The sequence below is a fragment of the Taeniopygia guttata genome, chromosome 30 (genome assembly GCF_048771995.1).
Source record: "Taeniopygia guttata chromosome 30, bTaeGut7.mat, whole genome shotgun sequence".
Lineage (NCBI taxonomy): Eukaryota > Metazoa > Chordata > Aves > Passeriformes > Estrildidae > Taeniopygia > Taeniopygia guttata.
Window position 1 is genome coordinate 4,410,583 of NC_133055.1, and position 20,471 is coordinate 4,431,053.

The 20,471-nt window shown below is 57.0% G+C and overlaps 2 protein-coding genes across 2 annotated transcripts in view; one reads left to right on the forward strand and one right to left on the reverse strand.

Moving 5' to 3' along the window:
• Positions 1 to 20,471, forward strand: part of LOC140680876 (uncharacterized) — a 570,776-nt gene that overhangs the window by 479,556 nt on the left and 70,749 nt on the right. The window contains exon 15 of the mRNA XM_072919761.1: positions 5,791 to 6,295. Within this exon, the coding sequence (XP_072775862.1) occupies positions 5,791 to 6,295 (505 nt within the window). The remainder of the gene's footprint in view (positions 1 to 5,790; positions 6,296 to 20,471) is intronic.
• Positions 1 to 20,471, reverse strand: part of LOC140680884 (uncharacterized) — a 421,560-nt gene that overhangs the window by 203,131 nt on the left and 197,958 nt on the right. The gene's annotated exons all lie outside the window — the stretch shown is intronic.

A 20,471-nucleotide genomic window follows, 5' to 3' on the forward strand; every position in this document is an offset into this window, starting at 1 on the left:
TGCAGACCAGGTGTCTGCAGCCCTGGCAGTGTCTGGGGTAGGTGTTGGTTGCTGTTTGCTGCTGGGGTTGATGTTTTGCTGCTGGTCGTTATCTTTGTGGGTATCTTTTGGGCCATTCCCAGTGTGTTGAGGTGTTAAACTCATCTCCATTGAGTGGTGCAACATCCCTTAACAAAACCTTTAACATTTCTTTCCCCAGGGCCAAGGCAAAGCAAGCCTGAGTAGAGAAATGAAAGGTGAACAATGTTAAAGTCTATGAGCTGGTGTATTTTCCATCAATGCCATGGCAGGCAGGGCAGTGTGTGAGTGTAAGTGAGAGCCAGAGTGGAATTGTCCCTGCTCTTGCCCAGCAGCTGTGGCAGGGCAGGCCCAGAGAGCGCTGAAGCTGCAGCAGTGGCAGCAAGGGCTGTCCCCGGTGGCTGGAGCTGCCAAAGGAGGGTGGCCAGGCCGAGGATTTCAGCAGAGGATGTGTGGGCAGGCCCAGGGCCTTGCCCCGCTGTGGAGCCCTGGCTGCTGCTGCGCTGCCTTCAGTGCAGCTCAGTGGGGGCCTCCCATCCTCCTGCTGCAGGCGGGAAGTGCAAATCTCCGGGGCTGCAGAGACCTGGAGCCGAGGCTGAGGGGTCCCCCCGTGCTCAGCTGTGCTGGCGGCTGTTTCTGGCCTCGGGGCCACTTGGCACGGGCCACGCCACTTGGCCACCAGTGGTGCTGCTCTGCACTCCTTAGGCAGGAGCCGATGTCCTGCTGGGATGTTGGCAACAGCAAAGTGCCAAGGCAGGCTCTGTGCCAGCCCAGCTTCCTGGGGGAGAGATTGCACCAGAGACAGGATTCTGGGCACAGACTGCTTTAAATGTGCATCCCTTATCTCCACCCTGCACTAGATGGAGAATTCCCAGGGTAAGGAATTCCCGAGATCAATTGCAAGGAGACATGATTGAATATCTGCCCTGGGTCTGGCTCTCTTCTTGCCCAAGCCAATGGCAAAAGCCGTACCCATGGCATCTTGGTTTCTATCCCCAGCTTCCAAAGGTGTTTCTTTCCATCCCATTTCATTCTTTGTACCCAGCCTGAGCTCTGGGGGTGCCAGGGGTTCTGGAGGTCCCATTGTACTCCTAAAGCTGCCATAACCCCCTGGAGGATCTTTCCTGTAAAATGAGCTCTGCTGTCTGAGTCTATGACTTCCACAATCCCTTCTATATTAATTATTTCATTCAGTGGTTGCTGAGCAATCAGAATTGCTTTTGCCCCCCTGTTAGGTGAGATGGTGTCACCAGAAGATATTGAAGCCTTCCTGCTCAGGGCATTTCAGTTCCAGGCTCTTACAAGCACACACAGCTGTGCCGGTTGAGCTGACCATGGGGGGTAACCCCCCCCATGGGGGGCTTTGTCTGATTCCCTTTCCTCAATAACAGCGTGTCTTGGAACTCTTTTCCCTTCTGCTGCCCTTGAAGAGCCATCCCCAAAGACATTTTCTGCCTCAGGCCAGGCAATGTGTCCTGAATCTCCGCCAGGCTGGGTCTGGAGCTGTGTCACTTGAATGCAGTGCTGGGTTTCTTCCCAGCCCCTCTGGGGGCTGTTCAAACAGGAGGCTGTGTTAAACCCTTCCCCTGTCCTCAGTTCTGAATCCTCCTGTGCCACTGAACAAGTTTCACACTGTAATAACCGAGCACTGCTCATCCATTGCGAGGCTCTTTTGGTTATCAAAGCTTGAACTTGATGGCAGACTGGAACAGTTGGAGATCCTGTTGTCATCAGGTTTTGGGCCTCCGTTCTCGTTGAAGCTGTGGCTGCACAATTCTGCAGGCAATGAGGCCACTGTGGCCACTGGATGAAACATTTTGGCCCAAGAATTCCTTTGGCATGGCCCTGTTGAATATTCACCTACAATTCCAATTTCTTTTCTGAGTCTGGAAGAGCCACAGTTGAGGCATCAATATTTTTGGTTTTTCATTTTCTCAAGTTTTATTCTCTTTCTCCTGTCCATACAACGTGTAGGCTGTCTGGGGTTACAAAGTCCTACAATGTTCTGGCTGGAACAGAGAATCCTCAATCCAGGCTGTGTAATTCCCTGTTAAATCTCACAATTGTCGCAGCTCCTTTTTGGTCCTGGATAAGGTTACTTCTGAGATTGCCCAGACCCTCTCTGGGTCAGTACGCCACAAACGATCAGTCAAATTATGTCCCAAAATTTAACCTTTTTCTCTATGATTTGCACTTCTTTTTCCGATACTCAAAAGATTTTTTTGGCAGGAAATTCAGCCATTTCACAGAGGCTTTTTCTACCACTTGTTCTTGTGCTCCTGATTGGAGCCATCAGATTCCCTGACTGGCAGGATAGGAGTGCTGTAGGGAGACATCTCTGGCTCCAAAAGCCCTGCCTTTAGCAGGGACTCCATACCAGGCTGTGAGCCCTTCCTTCCCTCCCCTGGAACAGGGTGTTGCTTTTAGCCCCCACTTCTCCTGGTTGCTTCCAAGTAATTTGGAGAGGATCCAAATTAAATTTTCCCTCTGGGGCTGCCCACACCTCTGGGTTCCCTTCAGCATAGGCCGTGCCAGACATTTGACACAAAGGTACAGCAGCAATAGCCTCTGTATCACCTTTTACAATATTACAATGCCACCATCAAATTCCTTCCTAGTTAATAACAATCACAGTAGGAAGAGAAAACAACTTAGTTTATTTCAAACTATCCCCCACAGCTCAGCTTTCCCATTTATTCCCTTAATAATGAAAACATTCCTTTACAATTTTCCTGCCTTAGGTGCAAGATTCAGAGTGGATGGAGAGGCCCCTGTGTCCATCAGGAGAGGCCTCCTCTGGATGCAGACCCAGCCTGGATGTTCTCCAGGGCTGCAGTGTGGTGGGTCCCCGGTGGGATGGGAGCTCAGAGAGCCCTGACAATCCATGTCCATGCAGGGCTGGACTCGCTCCTCCTGAGGGTGCTGCTGTCTGTGCTTGCAGTGTCCTTGTGGGCTGCAGCTGGAGCCCTGACTCCTTCCCAGGGGCTGTTTGGGTGGGCTCTGCCCTGGCCAGGAGGGCAATGCCTCTGCCAGGTGCTTGTGGCCGACGCCGTCCCCTGGGTGCTGGGGCCCCCTTGGGCCCTGGGGTTGGTCCCTCAGGGGCTGTGGGAACTCTGCCACGGCCTTTGCCTTCAGCTTGGCCTTTTGCTCATCCCTCTTTGCCTTCAGCTGCTGTGCCTTTGTGCCCAAGTGCTGCAGGGCCTTCTTGTGCCACTCCTGCAGCCCCGGTCACTGCCTGTGGGTGCTCATCCTCTGAGAGCTGCTGAGCTTTCTGCAAAATCTTTCCTTTCTGCAGGGACCCAAGCCAAATCCTTCACAGAAAATCCTGATCCTTCCATGTGCACTCTGCATTTCCCAGATGTTCCTTTGTTTTGCTCCTTGTGCTCAGGGTCCCCTGCACAGCCCGGATGGCAGAGCCGGTGCCTGTCCTGCCGCAGTGTCCAAAGGCGGCCCCCCCGGCGGGCAGGGCCGGCAGCTCCCCGGGGCCGGGCAGCAGCCGGGGCGTCCCGCAGCCTCCTGGGGGCCGGGGGCCACTGCCAGCCCTGCCCGGGGCTGGTGGGCTCAGGCAGCGCCCGGCGCTGAGCCCCGGCTGCCCCACAGCCCCGGCCCGGCCCCGCAGCTCCCCACAGGCCCCCAGCCCTGCTCCCGGTCCCACACCTCTGCGCCCGCTGCTGCCGCTGCCCACCACAGAGAAACCCCTGACATCCTGACCTCCTGCTTTTCCTCTCCTGGAAACTGGGAATTCAAAGTATCAGCTGGCAAATTGTCAGGATAAGACCCTGCTGAAAAACATCCCAATCCTGAGTATTTTTCTCTTCCTCCTCTTTTCCATCATCCTTTTTCTTACCACATAGATTCCTCCTGCTGCTTCTTGCCTGAACCATATTGCTGCACACTCCCCTTCACCTGATCCCTTCCCAGCACACCAACACCATCCATCCCCTGTTGTCCGAATCCCTTCTCCACTTCCCTTATTGCCCCCCCTGGGTGTCCATGTCCTTAATTACCTCTGGGGGAATGTGCAAACTACCTCAGCATTCTCCCAAGGGACCCTTCAGAGACATTTTGGGATCATCATCCCTTTGGCCAGGAGCCCTCCCTGGCTTTCCCTTTTCTCCCCTCCATGGGTGCCCTGCCATGTTCACTCCCCGAAGATCCCAGGGCACTCACTGATGAGATTTTCAGTGCTCTCTCCCTGCTGACTCTTCACAGACCCCCCTGATGTGTCACTCGTCTGTCTCCTGGTCACTCCTGGGTCCCCAATCAATCCCCGGTGCCGCCGCCAGCCAAGGGAGCCGATCACCCAAAGTGGGTGAGGCACCTTCAGCTGCACTCCCTGCCCCAGGGTGTGCGGAAAAATTGACATCACCAGAGGTTTCTGTCCACAAAGCAGACAGAGGAGTCCTGTGAAACTAATTTCATTTCTAAAAATGGGAGAGGCCATGGGACATTCCCCATGGGATCTCTCCAATTGTTGGAGGACACAGCCTCCTTTTCATCCTAATTCTCCTGGCCACATCTCCCTCTGCTTTCCCCATTGGCTGAAGCACTTGAGAGCTACAGACTTCCCAATCCACCTACTACATACTCCCTTAATATGCTCCCTGCTTTTATATAGCAAATGATATTCATGGCTCTGTTAAGTCTTTGTTGTTCTTCTGGAAGTTCATGAACTGAGCAGGGCCTTGGCTGAGCAGCAGTCTGTGTCATTAAGTGATAACATTTTCTGAAACCGATTCCTTCTCCTGTCACTCCCTTGTTTACAGCTTCCTGGCCCTCTGAGCCTTCCCCACCTGGACTCCCCCCTTGGACCCATCGCCCCTGCGAGGGGAATTTGGGGAGGTGGGAGTGGGGCAGCGCCAAGGCCGGGCCCCCCCGCGCTGTCCTGGCGGGAGCGGCTGCAGTGGGGACCGAGTGCGGGCGGGAGCGGCCGAGAGCCCAGCGCTGCCCCAGCCCGACCTGCCCCAGCTCCATCCCTGCCCCTCGGCTGGGATGCTGTGGGTCTGGGGGGAAGAGGGAGCCGGCAGTGGGTGCTGGGCCTGGGGGCAGGAGGAGAAGGGAAGGAGAAGCAGGCTTGAGGAACAGAATGGTCAAACGATGCAGGTGGCAGGAGAAGGTGGGATTGTGCAGGGGAAGGAGGAATATCAGGAGGAAGAGGAGTGTGAGGAAGAGCAGAGACACAGGAGGAGGAGAAGGAGCAGAAAGAGGTAGCAGCAGTAGGTTCCACCCCTCCATGTATAAGCTGTCTCCCCCCAGCCCCAGGAGCGTTGCTCCCCCCACATGCAGCAGGTGACTGTGGAGGGGGATCCAGGATTTTCATGGGGTGAATCTTGGTGTTTCTGAGCTTTCTTGGGCTAAATGTTGGTGCTTTGGTTTTATGTGGCAGCTGAATCTTTATGTTTTGGGGGAGGTTTTTGCTGAGTTGTGATGTTTGGGGACTTTTTGATCTGTATCTTGAAGTTTGTGGGATTTTTGGGCTAAATCTTGGTGTTTTGGAGGTTCTTACAGACACAAGTTTCCCAATGACTTCCTGAGATAAACTGGAGCAAGGAGGAATCTCCAGTCCAAGGTGCTCTCCTCTTGTTTTTTTCCCCAAACCAGGATTTTTCATTCCCTGGGCGTGTCTTGATGGAGGAGGAGGAGGAAAAGCCCCAGAGATGCTGCAGGAGGAGGAGCTGCAAACCCAGCCCAGGGAGCTGCGGGGAGGAAAGAGCCCCCCTGAGCCAGGAAGGCGGGCGGAGATCCAGCCGGAGCTCGGAGCTGGTGGAGAAGCCTCATGGCAGGGAGAAGCCCCACAAGTGCTTGGAATGTGGGAAGGGTTTCAGTCGGAGCTCCAACCTGATCCGGCACCAGAGGATCCACACTGGGGAGAGGCCCTACGAGTGTGGGGAGTGTGGGAAGAGGTTTCAGACCAGCTCCAATCTCCTCCTACATGAGCGGATTCACACAGAGGAGAGGCCCTTCCGCTGCCCCGACTGCGGGGAGGGCTTCAAGCACAACTCCAGCCTCACCGTGCACCGGCGCATCCACACCGGGGAGAGGCCCTATGAGTGTGGGAAGTGTGGGAAGGGTTTCAGACAAATGTCTGGCCTGATCCAGCACATGGTGATCCACACTGGGGAACGGCCCTACGAGTGCTTGGAATGTGGGAAGAGCTTTGGGTGGAGCTCACACCTGAGAACACACCAGCACATCCACACCGGGGAGAGGCCCTTCGAGTGTGGGGAGTGTGGGAAGAGCTTCTCCAGGAGCTCTCACTTGACCCGGCACCAACGGAGGCACCACTAAGGGAAGCCCTGTGAGTGCCCCGAGTGAGGGAAGAGCTTGGAGTGAGGGAAGAGAGTGAGGGAAGAGCTTGGTGCGCTGCTGCAGCTCCATCCCCCATAGTAGGATCCGGGCTGGATGATCCCCAGTGACCCCCGTTGGGCAGAGCCCTGGTGCCCCCGTATGGGGAATAAAACAGAGAGTAAAGCAATGGAGCTGATAAAGGGGCTCGATATCTGAGGCCTGACTGAGCAGAAACTGGGAGAGACACAGACACAGTTTAAGTCTCCATGGGCAAGGAGTGACCGAGCAACGTGGTGTGAGACTTTGTGATAAGATAATGTTACCAGGTGATGTCATGTCATGAGGAATGTGTAACCAATGGGAAATTGTTACCAAAAACAGAGCCCTATATAAGCACCGTACAAGGAAATCCCTGTATAAAAACCTGGTACACACAATAAAATTGGCTTTGGTCTAATCTCGGATGTCCCCGTCTCTCCCTGGTGGATATCCCTGTTGTGGGTGATCCCCGTTGGGTGGGGGGAAGGTGTTGGAGGGATTTCTTTCCCTTCTCCTCGTGCTGCCGTGGTTTGGTTGGTAATAAATTCCCTCCCTGTGCCCGGGCTGGGTCTGTTGTCCCCGTGCCGCTGCTCGGGGCGGGATCTCTCCCGTTCCTTCTCTGCACTCCCGGGCCTCTCCTCAGCCAATGAGAGAATGCAGTGGACAAGAGTCAGCCAATCAGAGAGAGCGGCGCTGATGACTCAGCAGTTGCCGGGCAGACCCGCAGCAGGCAGTGTTCCCCACCCGGACCCCGCCCTCCCTGCCCAGTGCCGGCCCCGCCGTGGGGTCCCCCCAAGTCCCTCCCCAGTGCCCCCCACAAACTGGGCTGGGTTTAACTGGGAAGCGTTACTGGGAACACTGGGAGCAGGCGGGCAGGGGCAGAGTGACAGCAGGGCTGGGGGTACACAGGACCCCCCAAAATCAGCGTGGGGACGGAGCGGGGTATCCCGGCTAGGCCCGAGGCCACAGGGAAGCTCTGCGGCCGGCGGCGGCTCAGGAGCTCTGTGGGCAGAGAAACAGGGGTGACACCGGTCTGGGGGCCCCAGGTGGAGCACCCACAGTCTTGGGGAGAGGGGACATGACCCCCGGGACCCCCCTTGACCCACTTGCACATGTAGAAGCCGAGCCCCAGCACCAGGAAGACAAAGCCCAACTCGTAGTCCCTGATCCCCGTCTGCATCTTGCTGCCGGTGGCGTCCAGCGGCATCTCTGGGAGGTCTGCAGGCATCAGGACCCCCCAAAACCTCTCACTGACACCCCAAGCCTCTCCAAGCACCCTCCTGATTGCTCCCAGTCCACCCAGGACCCCCTGAAACTCGCCATGATCCCTTCCTCACCTACCCAGGACCCACCAAAGCGTCTTCCATCCCTTTCAGAATCCCACAACCCCCTTCCAGTCTTCCCCCACCTCCCCAGTACGCCTAAACCCTCTCCCAGTCCTGTTGCCTTTATGAAAGACAACGGCGACCTGGTTCCAAGAAGACAGCACGGCGGTCGGCCTGTCCGGGCCATTCGGGCTAACGACACACGCAGACACCAATTTGGTGGACGGTCGAAAAGCCTTTATTATCTTATCTCATGGGTTTAAATAGTCTTGGGGGACTTTGCTACGTCAGAGGGGGGTTTGGTAGGGTCTCTAGGGTTAGTCGGGAGTGGAAAACTACTGGGTTAGGTGTGGTTACATGCTCTGGGGTTAATAGATAACGTGAAGCAGGGAGAAAGGGGGAAGGGTCTCTCTTTCCATCACATCCCGAGATCTTCCATTCGCCTGTCCCTACTACTACATCTCCTCTCCCCTTATCATATATTAAATGAGGTAGTTGTAGATATAGGCACTGGAGTGAGGTACAAACTTGTAACTTGGTAAGGAAATGGTGGTTTTGTAAACCTGAGTAATTTTTTCAAGGCAAGTCTTGAAGGCTTTTGCGACTGACTGTGTTTGCAGTTTTTGGTTTACAGCATTTGTTGGTGGCCTATGAACAAAATGTTCGCCCTTTCTAGACGGGCCTGAACAAATGAGACTAGTTTGTTCAGCAGGCATGGTCCTATGGTAACAGCCAAAAGCAGTATTGCCAGTGGACCTACCAGGGCGGAAATTAAAGTGGTGAGCCAAGGTGATCGATTAATCCAGGATTCAAACCAGCTCTGTTGGGTTTCCCTGTCTCTCTTTCTCTGAGCCAGTCTATCTCGGAGTTCTGCCATGGAGTCTTTAACGACTCCCGTATGATCTGCATAAAAGCAGCACTCCTCTTTCAAGGCTGCACACAGTCCTCCTTGTTGCATGAACAAGAGGTCCAGTCCTCGCCTATTTTGTAAAACCACTTCTGAAAGCGAAGAGACTGATTTCTCTAGATAGGAGATGGATTTCTCGATCCTCTGCAGGTCTTCGTCGATGGTCATTTGCAGCTGAGACAGTCCGTGCTGTTGGGTCGTGATGGCTGAGACACCCGTGGCTGTGCCAGCTGCTCCCAGGCCGAGCAGCATTGTGATGGTTATACCTGTGATTATTTCTCTTTTGTGGAGTCTGTCAGGTTCCTCGAGAAGGTGGTATATCTCTTCGTCTGAGTGGTACAGGACCCTAGGAACAATCAGAACTTGGACACAGAAGTCGATAGAGTCATTAAATTTGGCAAGGAACACACAAGGACTCACTCTGGATCTCTGGCAAACCCACATCCCAGATGCAGATGGGACCACCCACTTATTGGTTTTTCTGTTGGGCTTGACAACTTTAGTGCAGAAGTTGCCTTTCTGCTTTGCCAAGGTTGCATTTCCAAAACATCTGCCCTGTCCTGTGATTTGACTCAGGGTGATTTCTCTGCGGGGAGTGTCCCATCTGCACTGGTGGGGGGCACTGGCTGTGGAGTAACTGAAGGGAGTATCTAAAGCAATGCCTTCGTAGAAAGGGGGTTTAGCATTATAGCAATATTAACAGGAGTTAGTCAGGTTCGGTTTGGTTTCGTTTAGGGTTAGAAAGGTAGCTTCTAAACAGGTTGGCTATGTGGAACACGAAGGATGGGGTGTTTGCTGTGGTGATCTCTTTGAACACCTTGTCCCTTGAAAGATGTTGCATGACCCACCTAATTGGCTGGTGAGGGTAGTGGCCTGGGTCGGCTTGCCCTCCGGCCACAAGCCCCAACAGCAAAATTGCACAGAGACACTGTGCATGTCTGGGTCTCACCGGTGTGGGACTCTCGGGTTTTGTCTGACGGTTTGGTGGTCCGTCATCTCCCTCTGGAGCAGGGGTGTATGCATCACGGGGACGGTCCACGAGCGTGTCCTGCAAACTGAAACTCACAGCTTTTCGTTAGTTTTGTTCTGAAGGTCAGGTTTGATTGACCTGAGTGGACACCACCTGATTCTGTCCTCTTTTTTATCTGAAGCGTTATAGCTATAAATTGGGTGCTTTTCCAAGCTCGGGACGGCCCTCCCACTCCGTTCACTGCAGGGACTTCTTTGCATTGCCAGTGTCGGGGCCACAGGGCTTGGGGCAAGATCGAGCAGTCTGCTCCTGTGTCTGCCCAAAGCTGAAGCTCTATTACATGGGGGTCCTGACTGCTATAAAGGCGGCATGTCCCCCACACCCTTGGGGGCTCTTTCCCTATTTTCATGGCCAGGGCCACCCAGGGGTCCCGTTCTGGGGCGTCCCCTGCTGACCCTGCGGTACAGGCGCTGTCTGCAGTGGTAGTGGGTACGAGGGTACCGCGGGCTGTGTTTGGAGACTCTGCAATTGTATCGCCGGCAGGGTATGAGGTATAAGGACTTCCCGCCCCACTGGGGGTTGGCATAGATGGGCCGCCTTGTATTTGCGGTGGGAGGAGGCTGCGTGCGCCCCGCACGCCCCCCCCTGTCTTGTTTCCCTGGGGCTGGGACCCGCATTCCTTGGCGAGATGCCCTTTTCTCCCGCAGCCCCAAAAGGATATTTCTCTCCAGCTGGTAAACTGGGCTGGTTCGTATTGTGACCGCTTTTTGGTGCGGCTTAGAGCTTTACTCGGTTTTGTCTTAAATTGCGTTGGCTCTGTTTCTTCCGTCTCAGAATCATAGCCGGCCTCCGTCAGCTCTTCCGAGCTGGCGGAGCTGCTGCTGGACTCCGAGTCGGAAGTCGAATGCCGGCGCATTTCCGGGGCTCGGTTCCTTTTTGTCCAGCTCCGAGCTCTCTCCTCCCCGCGGGGGTGGCGCCGCTCCCGCCCCCCCGGCTCGCCCTGCCTCCTGCAGGGAGAGGTCTCTCCCTTACATGGTAGCTGCGTCAGGCGCGGCTGCCGATTGGCTCCGTGCTCTCTGCCGCTCTCCGCCTCTTTATCCCGCGCACGCGCATCCCTGAGATCACACGCCTCCCGGCTTTTCACGCTGAGACCGCCCGCGCCCCGCCCCTCTCCTTGGCGGCCAGCGCCATTTTGAAAGCGGTGAGGTGGCGGCGTGGGTAGGGTCTCTTCCCGAGCTGCGGTTTCTGCACCTCTGGCTTCCCCTGCCAGCCCTCGCCGAAAGCATTCCGCGCGCTGCTGAACCTCCGGCAACGGGTCGTGGACCGGAGGTGGCGGGACGGACGGGGAAGCTGCAGTTTTTTGGGGGGTTTCCGTGGCAGGGATTGGGCTCTGATCCGGGGAAGGAGGTGATGCGCCGGGCCCCCCCGGGTCCCCGCTACCGGGCGGATCGTCTTCAGGGGCGGTCTGCGTTCCCGCCCCCACCCTGAGCCCGGGTCCAACTAATAAACACGCAAGCGCCGCGCTCCACGTCTCCTGCTCTTTTATTGCTCTGCGCGGGGCTTTCTCTACTTTGCCCCACGCTTTAAGGCTCTTGCCACTGCCTGAGGATTTCGTGTCCTCGGCCAGCGTGGCTGTGCATTTTTCCCAAATTCTCGGATGCATAGCATCCACTGGGCATTCAGTCGCCCCAAGCTCAAGCAGCCTTGCTATGGAAAGAAAAAAGTCTTTGAGCTGACACTCGATACCCCATTGCTTATAAATCAAACTTACGACCCTGGCGATGCTGTCCATGACGCTCGCGGGTCCTGGGACGTCTCCCTGCGCCAAGATACGGTCTGACCGCTCCGGCCGCTGCCCCTGTCCAGGCGAATCCCGCTACCCGAGTGAATTTCTCTTCCCGGGTTTCGGCACCAGATTTGTTGCCTTTATGAGAGACAACGGCGACCTGGTTGCAAGAAGACAGCACGGCAGCCCGGCCTCACCCGGGCTACTCGGACTAGCAACACACGCAGACACCAATGTGGTGGACGGTCAAAAGCATTTATTATCTTATCTCATGGGTTTAAATAGTCTTGGGGGACTTTGCTACGTCAGAGGGGGGTTGTAGGGTCCCTAGGGTTAGTCAGGAGTGGAAAACTACTGGGTTAGGTGTGGTTACATGCTCTGGGGTTAATAGATAACGTGAAGCGGGGAGAAGGGGGAAGGGTCTTTCTTTCCGTCACAACCCGAGATCTTCCGTTCGCCTGTCCCTATCTACCACACTCCAGGAACACCTGGATGCCTCCTGAACACAGCAGGACCCCCCAGGAACACCTGGATCCCCCCAAATAACACCTGGGACTGCACAAAACCACCTGGACCCACCCAAAACCCACCTGGACCCACCCAGGGACAGCTGGACTCGCCCCCCAAACTCACTGGGCCCCCCAGAACTCACTGGGATCCCGCTAAAACTCACCTGGATCCCCCTCTAAACCCACCTGGGACCTCCAAAACCAACCAGGACTCCCCCAAACCCACTTGGACCCACCCAGGAACATCTGGCACTACCCAAACTCATTTGGACTCCCCAAAAGCCCACCTAGAGCCCCCCAAAATCCCACCTGGCCCCTCCCCCGTGACATCACAGGTGTGGTCCCTCTCCCCCACTCCCCTGGGTTTAAATTTTTGGGTCGATTCGTGGCGATTTTTGGTTTCCATTGATAAAAATCTATCCGGGGGCGGGGCCAAGGCTCATTTGGGGTGGGGCTTCAGGAGGGGGCGGGGCCAGAACCCGGAGCTGGGAAATGGGAGGGGCGGGGCCTGAGGGCCCGGGGCGCTCGGTGGGTGTGTCCAGCAGCATGGGGCGGGTTTAAAACACGGGGCGGGGTCTAAAGAGGGCGTGGTCAGTGTTTGGGGGTTTGTCCTGCCGCTCCCACCCCCCTAAATTCCCCCGGACCCTCCCTCACCGCCCCTCCCCCACCCATGGGACACACCCCAAAACCTCCCCAGCCCCTCCCTCCTCGGCCCCCCTGAGCTGTGTTCACCTGGCAACCCCCAAATCTTTGGGAATTCTCACCTGGGACCCCCTAAAGCTCCCCTGCACCACTCCAAAATCTTCTCAGGACCCCACAAACCTCACCTGGAACCCTCCAAACCTCACCTGAGATGCCCAAACTTCTCCTAGGACCCCCAGACCTCACCTGGGCAGCTGAGAAACCCCAAATCCTTGGGAATTCTCAGCTGGGACCCCCCAAACTTCACCTGGGACCCCTAAACCTCACCTGGGACACCCCAAACCCTCACCTGGGATCCTTCAAAGCTCATCTAGGACCTCCTCAAAATCTCCTCAGGACCCCCCAAAAGCGGCCCAAGGTGGGGCGGGGCCAGGGCGATGACGTCACCTCTTCCTGTTTCCCCTCTCCGGCCGCGCCGCATTCCCGCATGTCCCCAACTGTCCCCAGCTGTGTCCCCTCCCCGGAGTGTCCCCAGCGGCCATGGAGCCCCGCGAGGTGCGACAATCCTGGTGGGGGGGCGGGAAAAGACAGGGGGGACACGGGGGTGGCAGAGGGCACAGAGGGGTGGCAGAAGGGACAGCAGAACACGGGGGTGGCAGGGGGCTGGAGGGGACCGAGGGTGGCAGGAGGGGACAGGGGGGGAATGTGGGGGATAGGGGGTGACAAAAGGGACAGAGGGGACAGCAGAGCCCTCCAGGGAGGGGACAAACGGGACCACAGGAGGGCACAGGGGCCACTGTAGGAGGCCACAAGTGCCACCAGGTCCCTGACACCTCTCCTGTCCCCTCCCCAGCTGTCCCCCCACCAGGTGCTGGAGGCGATGGTGGCCGTGGTGGCCACACTGGGCGAGCTAGTGGCCACCCTGAGAGAACTGATGGCCACCGTGGCCAGGCCGCACAGGGACGTGCTGCTGGCCGTGTCCCCAGAGTTCCTGCGGGTGGCTGTGGGGACCTTGATCTTTCACCTCCAGGACGCCCTGCACCACTACCGTGTCCCCTCTCTGGGCCACCGCCCTGTCCCCTCCCTGGGCTGGACCCTGGCCAACCTCGGGGACACCCCAGGGACCACCTGGGCCTGTGTGAGAGCCCTGGCCAGCGCCAGGCATGTGCTGGACAGGCTCATGGACAGCTGGGCCCGGCTGGCCAAGGCGGCCACCGAGCTCCGCGACGCCTGCAGGGATGTGGCCACCGGGAGGGGACAGCGGCTGGAGCTGTACCTGGGGCTGCTGGGGGACTTGGGGGCCGCGTGTGACAAAGCCACCGCGTTCCCCAGGAGCATCGAGGCTGCCCTGGAGGGGACAACAGAGGTGTCCCGATTTCCGTGCGGCCTTGGTGGCCACAGCGGCCGAGGCTGAGCAGCTGTGGGAGGCCAGTGCCTGCCTGGCCATGCGTCACCTGCTGGGGACACTTGGGGACATCAACACCCTCTTCTTCTGTCCCTCTCCTGGCCACGGTGGCTGTGCAGTGGCCGAGCGGTGCCAAAGAGCCATGGAGGACATCCCGAGGCTGCTGTGCACAGAGCAACATCACCACTGGGCCGTCATCAGGCCGGTGTCACCTCTGCAGAGACTCGGGGACATTCTGAGGGCACTTTGGGAGCACCTGGGGACACTTTGGGAAGGCTTGTGGCGACGCCGGTGGGGGCGGGGGGGTGATCGAGCCTCCCCTCAGTGCCTTGCAGGAGACCCGGCTGTGATTTGGGGGCCGGGGGGGGTCCCCAGGCAGCCCCCGCTGCTGAGCACTGACCCTGCCCTGGGGGGTGCCGGGACCCCCCAAAAACCGCACCCGCACCCCCTTCAGTGCCCCCAAACCCCCCTCAAGCAATGACCCCCCTCACCGGGTACTGGGACGAGTGGAGACCCCCTCTCAGTTTTCTGGGGGTCAAGATGACCCCGAGATTGTGAAAAGTCCTTTTCTCCCAGCCCGCGTGGGCAGAGAAGGAGTCGAGATGCGGAGCTTTGCTTCTCAGGGCCGTTTATTTTCCCTTTTCTCTAACAGCTTTGTCCGCTCTGCTGAGCTCTGTCTAGCAGGTCGGTCTGTGGCAGTCTCCCTGCCCTCAGGGCGCTGTTTGCCTTCTACACTAAAAACTACCTGTACTGTGTTTACAATAACGTGCCAATATCTATTATTTATGTTGGACAGTGTGTCTCTACCTTCAACCAACAGAAAAGTGTCACCATCACAGAGAGACATAGAGGGCAAAAAGAAGGAGAAGAAGGTCAGGACACACCCAGATCCCTCCACCTTGTCCCATTGAACCCCGTATTTTAAAATGTTAAAATTCTACTTTTCCACCCTGTGTTAATTCACCTACCACGCTACTCAAACCCTTGTGCCTTGTAATTCCTCATACAAAGTTTGCAATTTTCTCCAGGGGCTAAAACCAAAGCCACCGGTGTTCTTGACACCATGCCAAGGTCTCCGAGGCCCCTGCCAGGGTCTCGAGCCATCCAGGGCAGCCAGAGGGATGTCCTGGATTCTGACACCCCCCAATTACGGAGCAGTGGGAGCCCCCCGGGTACTGCCCCCCCCCCACCAAGGACCGGAATAGGGACCGGACCCCCCTCGAACCCTGGGAACCCCACAAGCACCGGGACCCCCCAGGCAGCGCCACCCCCGTGCACCGGGACAGGGACCGGACCCCCCTCGTGCACCGAATCCCCTGAGCACTGGGCCCGGATCCCCTTTGTGCCCCCATCCATGACGGAGGTTCCATCCCCTCCGCTTTGACCCCCCAGAGCCGTGGGACCCCCAGGAACAGTGCAGGGACTGTGGGGGCCCCCAAGGGCTGGGGGGGCACGGGGGGTTAACCAGCACTAGGGGAGTCCCTTAGGGTTTGGTCCTTTCCCCCCCGTTGTCTCCCAGGAACCCCTGTTATCATCAGTGCCCCCCCCAATTTACTGGGACCCCCCCCATGAACTGCTTCCCCCCTTCCCTGACTCCCCCAAAGCGCTGGGACCCCCCGAGCTAAGAGTCCCCCGCAGTGCGCCAGGACCCCCACTCACCTCCCATCCCCCATCCATGGGAACCCCCCCAAATCACAGCAGCACAAGGAGAAGAAGCCAACACCTTCCCCACACCCAGCATGGATCACCAGGACCACAGATCAGCAGAGCTCTGCCCCATGGGGGTCACTGGGGATCATCCAGCCCGGATCCTCCCATGGGGGATGGAGCTGGAGCAACGCACCAAGCTCTTCCCTCACTCTCTTCCCTCACTCCAAGCTCTTCCCTCACTCTCTTCCCTCACTCCAAGCTCTTCCCTCACTCGGGGCACTCACAGGGCTTCCCTTACTGGTGCCTTCGTTGGTGCTGAGTCAAGTTTGAGCTCTGTGAGAAGCTCTTCCCACACTTCCCACACTCGTAGGGCCTCTCCCCTGTGTGGATGCGCCGGTGCACGGTGAGGTGGGAGTTTTCTTTGAAGCCCTTCCCGCAGTCGGGGCAGCGGAAGGGCCTCTCCTCCGTGTGAATCCGCTCATGTAGGAGGACATCAGAGCTGGTCGGAAACCTCTTCCCACACTGGGGACACTCATAGGGCCTCTCCCCAGTGTGGATGCGCTGGTGTATTCTCAGGTCTGAGCTCCACCCAAAGCTCTTCCCACATTCCAAGCACTCATAGGGCCGTTCCCCAGTGTGGATCACCTGGTGCACCATCAGGCCAGACATGCGTCTGAAACCCTTCCCACACTTCCCACACTCATAGGGCCTCTTCCCGGTGTGGATGCGCCGGTGCACGGTGAGGTTGGAGTTTTGCTTGAAGCCCTTCCCGCAGTGCGGGCAGCGGAAGGGCCTCTCCTCTGTGTGAATCCGCTCATGTAGGAGGAGATCGGAGCTGGTCCGAAACCTCTTCCCACACTCCCCACACTCGTAGGGCCTCTCCCCGGTGTGGATCCTCTGGTGCACGATCAGGTGGGATCTCCGGGTGAAACCCTTCCAACATTCCAAGCACTTGTGGGGCTTCTCCCTGCAATGAGGCTTCTCTACCAGCTCCGAGCTCCGGCTGGATCTCCGCCCGCCTTCCTGGCTCAGGGGGGCTCTTTCCTCCCCGCAGCTCCCTGGGCTGGGTTTGCAGCTCCTCCTCCTGCAGCATCTCCGGGGCTTTTCCTCCTCCTCCATCCAGCAACGGCCAGGGAATGAAAAATCCTGGTTTGGGGAAAAAAACAAGAGGAGAGCACCTTGGACTCGAGGTTCCTCCTTGCCCAAGTTCATCTCAGGAAGTCATTGGGAATCTTGTGTCTGTAAGAACCTCCAAAACACCAAGATTCAGCCCAAAAATCCCACAAACTTCCAAGACACAGATCAAAAACTCCCCAGACATCATAAGTCAGCAAAAACCTCCTCCAAAACATAAAGATTCAGCTGCCACATAAAACCAAAGCACCAATATTTAGCACAAGAAAGCTCAGAAAATCTAAGATTCACCCCTAGAAAATCCTGGATCACCCTCCACAGTCACCTGCTGCATGTGGGGGGAGAAATGGTCCTGGGGCTCGAGGGAGGCTGCAGATACAGGGAGGGGTGGAACCTACTGCTGCTTCCTCCTTCTGCTCCTCCTCCTCCTGTGTCTCTACTCTTCCTCACACTCCTCTTCCTCCTGCTATTCCTCCTTCTCCTGCACAATCCCACCCTCTCCTGCCACCTGCATCGTTTGACCATTGTGTTTCTCAAGCCTGCTTCTCCTTCCCTTCTCCTCCTGCCCCCAGGCCCAGCACCCACTGCTGGCTCCCTCTTCCCCCCAGACCCACAGCATCCCAGCCGAGGGGCAGGGATGGAGCTGGGGCAGGTCGGGCTGGGGCAGCGCTGGGCTCTCGGCCGCTCCCGCCCGCACTCGGTCCCCACTGCAGCCGCTCCCGCCAGGACAGCGCGGGGGGGCCCGGCCTTGGCGCTGCCCCACTCCCACCTCCCCAAATTCCCCTCGCGGGGGCGATGGGGCCGAGGCGGGGAGTCCAGTTGGGGAAGGCTCAGAGGGCCAGGGAGCTGTACACAAGGGAGTGACAGGAGAAGGAATCGGTTTCAGAAAATGTTATCACTTAATGACACAGACTGATGCTCAGCCAAGGCCCTGCTCTATTCATGAACTTCCAGAAGAACAACAAAGACTTAATAGAGCCATGAATATCATTTGCTATATAAAAGCAGGGAGCATATTAAGTTGGGTATGTAGTAGGTGGATTGGGAAGTCTGTAGCTCTCAAGTACTTCAGCCAATGGGGAAAGCAGAGGGAGATGTGGCCAGGAGAATTAGGGTGAAAAGGAGGCTGTGTCCTCCAACAATTGGAGAGATCCCATGGGGAATGTCCCATGGCCTCTCCCATTTTTAGAAATGAAATTAGTTTCACGGGACTCCTCTGTCTGCTTTGTGGACAGAATCCTCTGGTGATGTCAATTTTCCCGCACACCCTGGGGCAGGGAGTGCAGCTGAAGGTGCCTCACCCACTTTGGGTGATCGGCTCCCTTGGCTGGCAGCGGCACCGGGGATTGATTGGGGACCCGGGAGTGACCAGGAGACAGACGAGTGACACATCAGGGGGGTCTGTGAAGAGTCAGCAGGGAGAGAGCACTGAAAATCTCATCAGTGAGTGCCCTGGGATCTTCGGGGAGTGAACATGGCAGGGCACCCATGGAGGGGTGAAAAGTGAAAGCCAGGGAGGGGTCCTGGCCAAAGGGATGATGATCCCAAAATGTCTCTGAAGGGTCCCTTGGGAGAATGCTGAGGTAGTTTGCACATTCCCCCAGAGGTAATTAAGGACATGGACACTAGGGGGGCAATAAGGGAAGTCGAGAAGGGATTTGGACAACAGGGGATGGATGGTGTTGGTGTGCTGGGAAGAGATTGGGTGAAGAGGAGTGTGCAGCAATATGGATAAGACAGAAGCAGCAGGAGGAATCTATGTGGTAAGAAAAAGAATGATGGAAAAGAGGAGGAAGAGAACAATACAGACGACTGAGATGTTTTTCAGCAGGGTCTTATCCTGACAATTTGCCAGCTGATACTTTGAATTCCCAGTTTCCAGGAGAGGAAAAGCAGGAGGTCAGGATGTCAGGGGTTTCTCTGTGGTGGGCAGCGGCAGCAGCGGGCGCAGAGGTGTGGGACCGGGAGCAGGGCTGGGGGCCTGTGGGGAGCTGCAGGGCCGGGCCGGGGCTGTGGGGCAGCCGGGGCTCAGCGCCGGGCACTGCCTGACCCCACCAGCCCCGGGCAGGGCCGGCAGTGGCCCCCGGCCCCCAGGAGGCTGCGGGACGCCCCGGCCGCTGCCCGTCCCCGGGGAGCTGCCGGCCCTGCCCGCCGGGGGGGCCGCCTTTGGACACTGCGGCAGGACAGGCACCGGCTCTGCCACACGGGCTGTGCAGGGGACCCTGAGCACAAGGAGCAAAACAAAGGAACCTCTGGGAAATGCAGAGTGCACATGGATGGATCAGGATTTTCTGTTAAGGATTTGGCTTGGGTCCCTGCAGAAAGGAAAGATTTTGCAGAAAGCTCAGCAGCTCTCAGAGGATGAGCACCCACAGGCAGTGACCGGGGCTGCAGGAGTGGCAGAAGAAGGCCCTGGAGCACTTGGGCACAAAGGCACAGCAGCTGAAGGCAAGGAGGGATGAGCAAAAGGCCAAGCTGAAGGCAAAGGCCATGGCAGAGTTCCCACAGCCCCTGAGGGACCAACCCCAGGGCCCAAGGGGGCCCCAGCACCCAGGGGACGGCCTCGGCCACAAGCACCTGGCAGAGGCATTGCCCTCCTGGCCAGGGCAGAGCCCACCCAAACAGCCCCTGGGAAGGAGTCAGGGCTCCAGCTGCAGCCCACAAGGACACTGCAAGCACAGACAGCAGCACCCTCAGGAGGAGCGAGTCCACCCCTGCATGGACATGGATTGTCAGGGCTCTCTGAGCTCCCATCCCACCGGGGACCCACCACACTGCAGCCCTGGAGAACATCCAGGCTGGGTCTGCATCCAGAGGAGGCCTCTCCTGATGGACACAGGGGCCTCATCATCCACTCTGAATCTTACACCTAAGCGGGGAACATTGTAAAGGAATGTTTTCATTATTAAGGGAATAACTGGGAAAGCTGAGCTGGTGTCATTTGTTCAATTAGGAGCTGTGGGAGGTTAGTTTGAACTAAACTAATTTTTTTCTCTTCTTACTGTGATTGTAATTATCTAGGAAGGAATTTGATGATGGCATTGTAATATTGTAAAAGGTGATACAAAGGTTATTGCTGCTGTACCTTTGTGTCAAATGTCTGGACTTTTTAACCCCACACAGCCTCCATGCTGTGGTATGGACAGGAGAAAGAGAGCAAAACCTGAGAAAATGAACAACCAAAAATAATGATGCCTCAGCTGTGGCTCTTCCAGACTCAGAAAAGAAATTGGAATTGTAGGGGAATGTTCAAGAGGGCCATGCCGAAGGAATTCTTGGGCCAACAAGTTTCACCCAGTGGCCACAGTGGCCTCATTGCCTGCAGAATTGTGCAGCCACAGCTTCAACGGGAACCGAGGCCCAAAACCTGATGACAACAGGATCTCCAACTGTTCCAGTCTGCCATCAAGTTCAAGCTTTGATAACCAAAAGAGCCTCGCAATGGATGAGCAGTGCTCGGTTATTACAGTGTGAAACTTGTTCAGTGGCACAGGAGGATTCAGAACTGAGGACAGGGGAAGGGTTTAACACAGCCTCCTGTTTGAACAGCCCCCAGAGGGGCTGGGAAGAAACCCAGCACTGCATTCAAGTGACACAGCTCCAGACCCAGCCTGGGGGAGATTCAGGAGACATTGCCTGGCCTGAGGCAGAAAATGTCTTTGTGGATGGCTCTTCAAGGGCAGCAGAAGGGAAAAGAGTCCCAAGACACGCTGTTATTGAGGAAAGGGAATCAGACAAAGCCCAGGTTACCCCCCATGGTCAGCTCAACCGGCACAGCTGTGTGTGCTTGTAAGAGCC